The following is a 12,471-nucleotide window of genomic DNA, read 5'->3' on the forward strand; positions in this document are numbered from 1 at the left end:
CACATTCCAGACCAGGAAAGAGGAGGTGACCGTACTAAAAAGTTACGACAGCTGGAGTCTAGGTACATAATTCAAATGCGAACGAGAATTCCGTATGGAATGAATTACGATGAGGAACTTCATGTACATTTATAAAATATATCAATGTAATATTGAAATTTTGAAAAAATGTGATGATGAATTAGCTACTGTGGTTAGTAAGCATTTCTTTATATATTGTACAATGTTCTAACACATAAGGAATAGTATGGAATAACACCTAATTTAATATAATTTTGGGAGACTTAGATTTACATGAAAAGGTTTTGAGTATTGATTAATTGATGTGGATAATGAGTCAACATTGCATGCAACAGCAGAAGTACTAAACTTTTAATTTTTAATTTCTAAATTTTTAATGTTTAGTTTTTATTATAATTAGATTTATGTCAAAGAGTATGCAGGAAATAGATATATGTTCCTTTGCTGATTTCAGCTGGTAAATGTTTTATAGTTTGGCACTTTTCGTTTTTCCTTTCCTCTTTTGCTTAGTTAATACTACGAGTCCCAGCTTGCATTGCTTGAGTATAAATGTAATTGGCTATAAATAAAATGGGAATGGAATCATGAACTGTTTGAACTTGACAAAGACCGTAATGGTCGAAACGCGTTGTTCTTTTCTTTTTTCACAGTCAATAAATAATTGAATTACCATTCTTGGTGGAGTGCTCAACCGAATGTTGTTTTGGCATACTAACTGCACCTGGAACAGCAGCATAGAAGCAGACTGAGGCCATGCCGTATGTGAGACTAGATTCATCCCCACTGGAGACGTAAACGCAGACCCAGATCAACTCAACAATTGGTTATCTAAGTGTGCCAGCTCCCTCGTATCCCCACCCCCCCCCAAACACAGCCACCACAAAATAGCAGAAAGCAGGCCACCTGGTATGCAGAAGAACTCCAAGCAACCAAATGACAGGTCAAACAATTAGAGAGGAAAGATTAATAAGGATAACTTCAGACCCACCCAAAGGCAATTCTGCTACCAGGAAAAAAAGAAAAAAAAGCCATAGTTGAATGCAGAGAACAGCACCAGCAGCACTATGAAGATCTTCACAATAGCCAAAGACTTCAACTCACCCTCTGCCTCCTCAAGCAACATAACCCCCTTGCAGGACTTGTGGGACTGACTTTCAGACTATTCCACTGACAAAATACAAACTATCTACAACAACTTCAACCCTCAACCGGACCCTCACAGCCTCATCACCACCATACCAACATTTCATGCCAGAAGCACCCTGTCCATCTGTTAGATCATTACCATGGACCAAACAACAACCATCACAAGAAACATCCACCCCCAATCACCTATGGACCAATGCCCTCATCACCTACACAACATGGTCGCCCACACTATCGGTGGTACACTCACCCATATTCTGGACAGCTCCATCATCACCTATCTAGACATCTGGAAACATGCTGCGTTAAATTCTCTGCTTAGAAACCTTCGTTAGACCCCACTCAACTAGCAAACTACCAACCAATCTCCCTGCTACCTTTTGCGGTAAAGGACATGAAGATGGCATAAACCGATAACTCACCAACAACCACAATCAGCACCAATTTCCGTACACCCTGATTCTGACCAACTCACAGTACAGAAACCACTCTCAGCACAGCCGCAAGAGATATCAGGATGCTCCTCGACCAAGAAGAAATAGCAGCCCTCCTCATGCTCAATCTTTAAGGCGCTTTCAACCCTGTCTCCCACTCCACCATGATCAAAAGACTTCATGAGTCTAGCATCCAAGGCTTGGCCCCCAACTGGATCTGCTCCTTCCTCATAGGAAGAACACAACAAGACAGCATGCTGCCCTACACGTCAGAAACCAGAAATCTCATCTATTGAGTACCCCAGGGCTCGTCTCTTAGCCCAGCCCTGTTCAAAATCTACATGGCACCACTGTCCGACATCAGCAGATCCCACAAAATCAATATCCTCACCAACACAGATGACACCCAACTCATACTCTCCCTTTTAGACAAGACTCCTGTGATAAAGACCAACTTCAACACCTGCATGACTTCAGTAGCCACATCCACAGTAGCCATGTGAATGAGATTCAACTGCCTCAAACTCAACATGGACAAAGCCAAAGTGGTGCAATTCGAAGTGGACTGCAACCTGGTGGCTGATGGACCTCAGCCCTCTCTTAGCCCTACCACCCATGGCAGAAACTTGGAAATCATCCAGGAAAAAAAAAATGGACATGATAGCACAAGTCAACGCAGTTACCTCCACCTGCTGAAGAAGCTGAGAAAAATCAAAAGTGGCTACCAGAAAAACACCAGGAAAACAGTCACGGAAGCCCTCATAACAAGCAGACTGGACTACGACAACACACTCGATGCCAGGATCAGCTCCAAGCCATCCAGAACACTTTAGTAGGACTTGTTCACTACCTCCCTCGATGCACCTACACCACTCCACACCACAAGAAACTTCACTGGCTCCCTATGCACAAACATACTCATTTCAAACTCCTCAAACACACCTACAAGGCTCTACACAACAAAGGACCTGTTTATCTCAACACACTCATCCATTTTCACCAACTCCCCAGGCACCTCTGTTTAGCCCAATGGTCACTCTCCCTCAACACCCACATATGCAAGAACACAGCAGGAAGTCCCACCTTCTTACACATTGGACACATACGGCTTGGAATTACCTCATCCACAACATCAGAACCTTGGTGTTGCTCCTTGAATTCTGCAAGAAGCTGAAGATCTAGCTCTTTGGCAATACCCGCATACCAACTGGCAAGTGCCTGGATACCCTCACGGTTGATTAGTGCACTTTAAAAATCTACATAGTAGAGCATTGCTTACAGACTCAAGTTTGTTACATCATCTCCATCTTCTCTCAACATTCCTCTCTCTCTTTCTCTCTCTCTCTCTCTCTCTCTCCATGCACAAATCCATAGAGCGATCCATCAACCTTTCCATCATCCATTCTTCTGTACTTTTACTCATCGATTTTTCTCCTCTTAATCAATTTATTCTTTCTCTCATCCATCCAAACTTTCAACCATTCCTACTTCTGTTCATCTATGAACCCTTTATTCGATGCATCTTTTTATCACTCTTTTATCCACCACCCATGTGTATTATCCTATCCCCATTCTCTATACATCTGAACTGGTGTCTGGAATGCTGAGAGTGAATAATGTAATCGAATAATGGTGTTTGGTGTGGAGTGGAAGCTCGGAGATAAACCCAGATAGAGGGAGTATTGAGGCCTGACAAGAACTACCTGCTGTACCTTTAACCTAAGAGCCTAACGGAATAAAAAAAAAACTTCCTACCTGTATGGCTCCAAGGCCTTGTGTGAAGAACCTACCGTCTAATACAACATACCTCCTCACACACAACATTGGCAAAAAATAGTACATGATCCTGTAGACATAATATATGATGGTGATTCACTGAGTAAATGCAACTGGAAACTGTTGTTACCGTCATCTGAATCCCGGCAGGGCCAAGTCAGCCTTTAACAAGGTCAGTAAATTCAGTATCATTAAAATGGATACCTGTAATACCTCTATTAACAGCTATTTTCATGCTGGCAATATGATTTGTTATGTTCTGTTATGTTTATTTGAATAACATGCGAATCAACCGTGATGTTTAGCAGCCACATTGCAGGTAGGTAGGCAGCTCTTTCCCAGGTGAGTTTATTAGAAAAGCCAGGTCTTCAGCTTTTTGTGGGACTTAAGTGATAAGAAGGCTCTGATGTGAAGCCTATGGTTGTGTAATGTTTAGGGGGAGAAGTAAGAGAAAACATGGCTTCCAGCTTTGATATTGAGTATGCGGGGCACATGGGCTACTGAGGGTCCAGCTGAGCAGAGGTACTAGGGAGGTATATGGAAGTGTATGTGGCTATTGAGGTAGGCTCTGGTGTTTTGTAGTATTTTGTAGGTATGTGCAAGAAGTTTGTACTGAGCGCATTTGTGTATGTGGAGCTAGTGAAGTTTTCAGAGGTGTGGCATGATGTGTGTGCAGCAAAGTAGGTTGCGGATGAGTCTTGCTGCAACATTTTGTATGGTTTGGAGTCTAATCAGGAGCTTTTTGGTAATTCCTGCTTAGAGTGCATTACAGTAGCCAAGTATACCGGCAATCAAGGTCTGTGTAATTGTTTTCCTACTGTTCTCTAGTAGCCACTTCAAGATCTTTTGCAGCATCCTCAGAGTGCATAAGCATGTGGAGGTCACTGCGTTTTACCTTGTCATGTCAAGCTTGTCATTAAGGATGATTCCTATATTTATGGCATGGGTTGTGGGAGTGGGTGTTAGGAGTGACATCTGATGGCCATCGGGTAGAGTCCCAAGCAGAGGTTTCCCTTGTGAAAGTCACCAGGTCAGTTCGACTGTGTTGAGGTTTAGCCATTTGTATCTGATCCAAGTGGCTAACAAAGTCATGCAGGTGGTGAAGGATGTGGTGAAGGCTGCTCAGAGATAAAGTACTAGGAGGTTCTGCTGTTTCTTCACGATTGAGGATCATCCTGATGGCATCTGTTGCTGTGATCAGGGTTGGCTTGTGCTGTGGTTGGGCCAGAAACCTGATTGCTTGGTGCCTAGGAGTAGGTGTGTGTCCGGGCAGTGAGCAGGTTGTTTGCTGATGGCTTTCTCAATGGCCTTCGATGGGTAGGTGCAAAATGGGGAATCAGTGGTAGTTTGCTAGCTGTGTGGGATCTGTGGAAGGTTTCTTTGGCACTGCATTGACCATTGCATGTTCCAAGCACCCAGGAACATTGCAGTGGTGATAGAGTTGTTCAGGATTTGGGTGAGGATCGTGGAGACATCCACAATGTAGATGTGGAGGCAGCAGTGGTCCGTCGGTGCTCCGGAGTGGATGATACTCCTGATATCGGCTGTTTCTTTGGTGATGAGTATTTCCTACATTTTCAGGAAGCTTACATGGTTATTTGTGAGTAGACTGGAGGTGATGGTGCAGCTGCTTGGCTGAGGGTTGATGTTGTTGTAAATGGTTTTGATTTTGTTACTGAAGAATACTGAGAGGTTATAGCATAGGTCTTGTGAGAGGGTAATGCTATTTGTGGTGGAAATTGGTGAGGTCTTTGATGATCACAAATATTTCTTTACATCTATTAAAGTTGTTGTCTATGTGCTCTGCTAGAGCCTCCTTTTTGATTTTTCTGACCTTCTGGAGGTAGTATCTCAGGGCTGCTTTGTTCATTCTCTTACTTCTTTCTAGTTATTTGCAGTGTTGTTTGGATGCCTGGAGTTCCTCAGTGTGCCAACTAATCTGCTTCTGGATTGTTTTTGTGTGTATTATGTCATCAGTAGGGTTGGGCTGGTTCTGGTGCCAAGATGCTGTTCCAACTGCGTCTGGCCCATCTTGAGGTGGTGAGTTTTGATTAGCGAGGGATGCTGAATTGGAAGTGAACTATGGCATGATCAGTCCAGGTAAGGTGTGGTTGCCATGATTTATGATGCCGTGGAAGGCAGAAGAAACTGGGTCAAGGGTGTGTCTGGCTCAATGTGTGGGTCTGGTGACATGTTTTGTCAGTCCAATGTTTGTAAGTCTTTCGAAGAGTGAGGCGATGTTGAAGTTTCCTAGTAGGATGCAATAATTGATGTTGATGGTGAGGGAGGATACCATGTTGGTGATGTTTTCAGTGAAAGTAGCTCATGGTCCCAGTGGTCAGTAGAAAATGATTACATTCAGGGCAAAGGTTGCTGAGATTTGTAGTTTGAAATGTAGGTGTTCATTGTAGGGGGGGGTGTTTGCTGTGGTTGTAGTGCAGTTGATGGATTATTTTAATAATATCGCAATTACTCCTCCTGGTTTGTTTTGGTGGTCCTGCTGCGCAAGCTTGTATCCTGTCGGGATGGCAATGTCAGGTGCTGATTCAGTGGACAGCCACATTTCCATAAGGAACGGGAGGTCCAGGGTGTCATTGTCCAGGATGTCTCAGATTTCTGTGATATGCTTGCCGAGTGAGCAGGTGTTGAGGAGTTTGTATGATAGTTTGTCTTGGGGTGAGTGTTTGTAGGTGGGAGATATGCTCTGTGTATTTTGTGAAGTGGCAGTGGGTGCAACAAAAGCTCTTTTTGTGTGGCCACAGCGTTGGGATGGGCATTCAGGTTAAGAGATCGGAGGAAAGTCGTAGAGTATTGTATGGGGGGAGGGCGATGGACAAGGGTTTGTGGTGCTGGGTGAGGTCCTGACACAGATGAACACAGATGGACTTGCCTTACCCCCTATGCACCCCTGTACAATCCTCGAAATGTTTAGTTGTTTACAGACTGGCCGTATACGAGGATTAATAGATCATTCACTGGAATACAATGCATCTTTGTGAGCCTGAGACAAGGAATGAGTGTGTGGAGAGGTCTAAAGCTGCACACCCAGAGTCTTTCACAGTAGGCACGGCCCAGTTCATTTCTCCTTGTTCTAATCACCACATCTGAAAAGTGAGAATTGAAACATGCTGCCTCTATTGCTTACAGGACATTAGCATTTTGAATAGATGTGCTGTAAAATGCATTATGGTGTTTCAGACAATAGGCCAGTGGTGGCTGGTGACATTTGAAAATGGTAGGGCGTAAAAGTCTAGGTACTATCTTTATGTAGCGAGTGAAGCAAGCAAGCGCAATGGACAAACGTGGGGTCTAGGGTGGTCCTCCTCCCAAGAAAAAATATATTTACAAATGGTGCATTTGAAAGGAAATAAATTATATGAGAAAGCAAGGTTTATAAAGCAGTGGGAATGAATAGTGTTGAAATGTTAAACACATTAAAAACTGCCCCATATATTACTGCATTAATATGTTCATCCTTTACTTTAATGTGTGAATTGTACACTGCAACTACTTCAGGCCTTTTAAAGCGTATGCTTACACAGTGTATTGCACTGCATGTGGCATCAACTTTGGAAGAAAATACTCTAATAAGGCATCAGGAAGCACCCACAGCTGCTGGCTGCAATCAGTCATACAGAAATATGGGAAGACAGGTCTTTAAGTGGGGGCTTTCTAAAAGGGAACATGCAGAATACATTTCTGTGATTCCCATAGTGTGCCACCTGGTCTGTATTTTGGTTTCTCTCTGAGATGTTATTGCATCCTGAAATATAACACAACAACTGGCATACACCTAAAACCTTTCAGTACTGTTGGCTTTGTCAGTGGTTGTTAGATGTTTACGATAAATGAGTAACAACAATTAGTTATAAATAACTAACATTTGAACTGTTTCAATTCTGAAACTGTGAAACTGCGAATAAATAATATTGAGGCCTGTGGAAGGAGTAGGGCCTTCAGTTATGTGTGCTTTCTGTTAGATATGGTTGCCCTTTTTATCTTCACATCTCTTTCATCTGCACATTTTCAAACTACTCTCTCCTCTTCATCACTCGCTTTTCACTCTTGCCTGAATGCACTTTCTGGCATCTCCCTCATTTTACCACCCCAAACATGTACTGCACTCATTCACAGTTAAGCACTTTATTTCCTTTTGTTTTTGCTTTCTAAATCTTTTTACCACTGTGCACCCCTTCACAGACATTCACACTGAATTTCAATTGCAATTGGAATCCGTGACCATTGTTCTGTGTGCTCTGTAGCAACACCAACCCACTGACAGGCACCTTGCTTTACTTTCAGCCTCAGCATCAGTGCTCATAGTCCCTCATAACCACCTGACATGAGTTAAAGTGTGCACTATGAAAGAGTAATCAAATGCACACAAAAATACAGAAACAGAGCAAGATGAAACAGCCAACTCTCTTGCCGAATGAAACATTAAGTAAAACATGTGAAATAAGAGGGAAATTGCTTTTTAACATTCTTTGTTTGCATATCAATCCATGTTTTTGGCATTAATGCTAAGGGCATCATGATAGGGCAAGTTTTAAAGCCATACAGCAGATAATTGCTTTTACTGTAAGCACATATTTCTCCCTTTGCACTTGATTCTGATATTTGGATCAATTTCACAAGGAAACAAGAAACCTGCTCTTTTGGATCAATTTTGTGAGGGAACAAATACAGCAGATCCACTTCTAAAGGAGCCAGCGATCTGCAGCAAGGGCCTGGGGTGTCACAGTGGGGTAGGTTAGCGTGACAAGGGGTCTCAGTACAATAAAAAACACAAGATTAGCATTGTAACACTTACCGAAGCCAAGGCACTAAATCACACGAGTTGCATCCTCTCCAATTGCGTGACGAGTGGGGAAAGGGTGGGATCTATTCCTGTGAATGACAGATGGCTGTTCTCACGCAGGAATGAAGACTCTGACACCCGAAACCATAACGATAATACCGTCACTAGCCTGTAGTGGATACTGCCACAGACCACAATGGAAATGAAGGGCTTTAGAGCAGTCAGCCCTGCGTCCTTCGTCCGATTGTAGAAAGTTGATTTACTGCTTGGCTTCCTTCTCTTGTTTCAAGGCGAAGTGGGCCAGAGAGCCCAGACTTAAATGCATACATTTGTTTAGAGTTACAATTGTTATGATCGCATCTCTAACAAATAGAATTATATATTGCTATAAATGTGTAGGAATTTCAGAGGGGCAAAGCCCCTCGCCCCTAAAGGAGAAACCGCCCCTGCGAATAGGCAAAAGCCACAGTTTTCTGAAATGCAGGAAAATACCTTGATATTTAGTTGTGGTCCACTGTAGTTTGAGTTAATCTAATCATTTAAAAAGACAAGACCATTATATATGCTTCATCTTTTACTAATCTCTGGTTAAAGCATCTAATGAGCTTTAGAAAAGTCAGCAGATTCTGACCTGGGAAACCTTGCCACACATTTAAAAAAAAAGATTATTTTGTGTAATAACATATACAATAAACAAAGAAAACTACAAGAAATAAAAAAAAGAAGTAGAAAAATGAAAGTAGCTCAGTAGCAAAGGTACAGCAATACTAGAAGTGAAATGCACTCCTTTTCTAGCAGCTGTACACATGTGATTAGGCCAATGTCATCACTCACAGTCAAAGACAGCTGCCCCTGCTGTGGTGGGCGAAAGAAAAATGTGAATGGCGGCTGAACAGACCACTGGATGAAAAGAACTAACGAAAAGCTCGTGAACATATGTGTATATATATATATATATATATATATATATATATATATATATATATATATTTTTTTAGGCTGGAAAACAACTAAAACGCTAAACGTAGTGCTTGCCTGCTCAGAAAAGTTCTCTTACCTCAAAGATGTAACACACTTGTGACAGAAGCGATGGCCACATCCTGTTTGGTGGGGATTGTGGAGGACTGAGTGGCAGAAAGCACATTTGTACCGTTCCTGCAGCTTTTCAACAAATGCGTATTCACCATTAGATTCAAAGTCCAAAGAAATGGCGCTATTGGAGGTTTGGCGTGTGAGGGAAGCTGAGAGGTGTTGGGAGCCTCCAGAAGCCATCTGGGAGTTACCATTCATCTAGACATAACAAGAACATGTTGTAAATGCCTTCATTGTTTTTAATCACTGTATTTGTTTATGCTGATAATATATCGAAGATAGGTAAGTCTGCAATATTGCTATCACAGAATTGACTATAATGTTTTCAAAATATCTGGTAACACAATTATGAACCTACTCAACATTCGTTCACGAGAACACTGCCAATTTAAGGGAAGACCCAGGATTTTTTAAAAATATTCTTTTAGCTTTCCCCGCTTAAAACGTACTCTACTCCAGCGCAAATAAACAACATGTATTTCCCTGATTTTTGCCAAATCTCCTCTCTAGTTCTTCTCATACGTTTACAATCATATTTTGCTTGAAACACGGGATCTGGATCAAAGAAAATGTCAAAAGCAAATGGCCTGAGAGGAGGCATGTGCATTATGTCCCTCACTTGTATGGCTACATACTTAGGAGGCCGCTTCACGGCTCCCAGTACTTTTCATCACGGGTCATTACAAAAATCTACCACAGATCACCATATACATCTGACAAGGCGGTGGCTGCATTTCATTTGTGTATGTTTACTAACTCGGTAAAGGACTTTGCAGCATCAGAAATGGCAATCTAAGAAAGCTACGAATTCTCAACTGTGAAATGTAAAAACAGAAATAGAGCGAATCTGGGGTCAACTAAGCTTTTTAAAGGTAGTTTTGACAACAAAGTCTTAATTGACGATAAATGATTTGTTTTAGAAACACAATAAAATAAACTCTACGTTAAGAAAACGGAATGGATTGCTTTAAACTTGGAGTGGATACAAACGTGGATGGTTGAGGGCTACAACAAAACTCAAGGACAGTCAAATGAAGTAATCCTAACTTTTGACTTCCAGGGCTCTCAAAAGAGCTGAGTTTAACTATTCAGCGGTTGAAAGGGAAACCCTGAGTACGCCTAAAATATCTTACATTTCATGGTCGATTTGTGGAGCACGCTGTTTACCATTAAGCCAGTTCAAAAGCAAGTAGTCCATGTTTCCACAACTAAAGTTCTGGTGTGGCACACTGGAGAATGAAATGAGTGTCATGAGTCGCGCCCTGCGTTCTCAGCCTCACCCCTAGGGCGCATGCTTGGGAGACCTACCAAAATTGGACTAAGCTCCCTCAAATGTGATATTTCCCTGCATGTAATTATTTCCAGCTTCTTGGACAATATTCAGAACTTGGCTGTCACTTTGGATCGAGGCCAGACTTTGTGACAGTCAGAATGTGTTTATAGATATTTTTATTAAAATTTTTGTTTTTTAATACTACAATTAAACAATCTTCTATTACATACTCTAACTACTTAGTCACATCACTACTAAAATATGAAAGCACACTGTCAAATTCTTAAATCAACAATGAGCAAAACACATTCATTCTGGATCAGCTCTGTAAGGCGTTGCACTATCTAGTGCACTTCCAGATAATGTTATGTAAGTAACAGTGTCCACCAAGGGGGCAAGAGGAGAATGTATTAGCGTTGAGTACATTATTAGTGACAGTACACGTTTCAATAACACAGGAAAAAATGCAGATGTGGCTGACAGCCAGGGCATTATCAAAGCAGCTTCAATATCAGATAGTCCTTAGAGCACCAAATGAATGGAGAGATGATCTACAGTGGCATTTCGTCGCTGTCAGAAAAGTGAAGAAAAAAATACATCTCTAGGAGGATCAAGACTTTGCGACTCATTGTTGCAGCCTTGACTTAGTTACATTGCGCTTGGCATCAGCTCATTTCCATACCTCCAATTCCCAACTCATGATACCTGGTGCTGTTGCAGCCTTCCACACCAATGCTGAATTGATTTTGGGTACAATAATAGCTACATCAATACATTTAGATTCTACCTACGTTTTTAGGCTGGACATGATGCAAAGAGGACAGGACACAGGTTTATGTAAATTGGATCTGCCTGTTATTGAAGCTACTTTTTGCTTTCACCATTCTCCTAAACCGTTCCAGGATAGCGCAAGCCCTGAACATGGTAAATGTTCCATTATTGGCTGAACAGATGCGCATATTCCAGGCATGCTTAAATATATTTTACGCAGTCATTTTAGAGCAATATAGAGTTGATGCAAATAATTGAATTGCAATACTTAAAAGGGGGCATATCTAGACAGGCATACTGCATACCCTTTAGCCCAGGCCCAGGCCCAGTCTTTGGTAGAGAGTTCTAGAAAAAGCTCACTCCCTGTTCTAGTTCTTACGTCGTTAAGAGTTGTGACGTCCATGTCTCTCATTGAAAGCTCAATATCGGTAATAACTGTAAAGTCTTACGTTCTGATGGGCCATAATATCACATCCACAGGCTCATTTTCAGAAGGTAGCGTACATTAATAACTGTTCCAATGGTATCTCATATTCCTGGTTGAGGTCTCCAGTCATACGTTATATTTTGCCTGCATGCAAATTACCCTTTTTAGTTACTCGCATCGCAACCACGTCCCTTTGGAAGTCCGAACTCAAAGTGCCTAAATGCAGATAAGAACCTTGCATGGATGCTCAGGGCACACTGCATTTTACATCCAGACAATTTGCAGCATTCGCACCAAAGGCTTCTTTCCAACCATTCAAGCACAGGGAGTGGATGCTCCCCAGGGAGATCATCCTATATTGCTCCTTAATGTTTTTAGGGCATGCTCTACATATGGTGCTTTGCAGCACTTATTCTGTGAAAGCCACTTAGCCACCCTCTGCGGCTGGGCCGCCAGGTAGTTCCACTCGAAATCAGGGTCTCTCAGAAAACACTTAATTATTGATAACATTAATTTCCTTGGTGCAGCCATTTTTCTCTCGCAATTGCACAGTATATCCACTGGCATATTATACAGTTGTTTAAAAAAACTGGGTGTGAGGACCAAAAATATATTAGCACAATAGCACAGAAGGTGGGGCAATATGACCTTTTTGGTGAAGGAAAGTAGCCCAGGTTTTGACAGAGTAAGTTGATGCCAGAAGGTCATAGATCCTCGGAGTTCTGATACA

General features: G+C 41.9%; 1 protein-coding gene across 2 annotated transcripts in view; it reads right to left on the reverse strand.

The window, feature by feature from the left end:
• Positions 1 to 12,471, reverse strand: part of TRAF5 (TNF receptor associated factor 5) — a 261,574-nt gene that overhangs the window by 143,148 nt on the left and 105,955 nt on the right. For both annotated transcript variants that reach the window (XM_069233948.1, XM_069233949.1), the window contains exon 2: positions 9,236 to 9,468. In XM_069233948.1, coding sequence (XP_069090049.1) covers positions 9,236 to 9,468 — 233 coding nt within the window. The remainder of the gene's footprint in view (positions 1 to 9,235; positions 9,469 to 12,471) is intronic.

The sequence above is a fragment of the Pleurodeles waltl genome, chromosome 5 (genome assembly GCF_031143425.1).
Source record: "Pleurodeles waltl isolate 20211129_DDA chromosome 5, aPleWal1.hap1.20221129, whole genome shotgun sequence".
NCBI classification, from domain to species: domain Eukaryota; kingdom Metazoa; phylum Chordata; class Amphibia; order Caudata; family Salamandridae; genus Pleurodeles; species Pleurodeles waltl.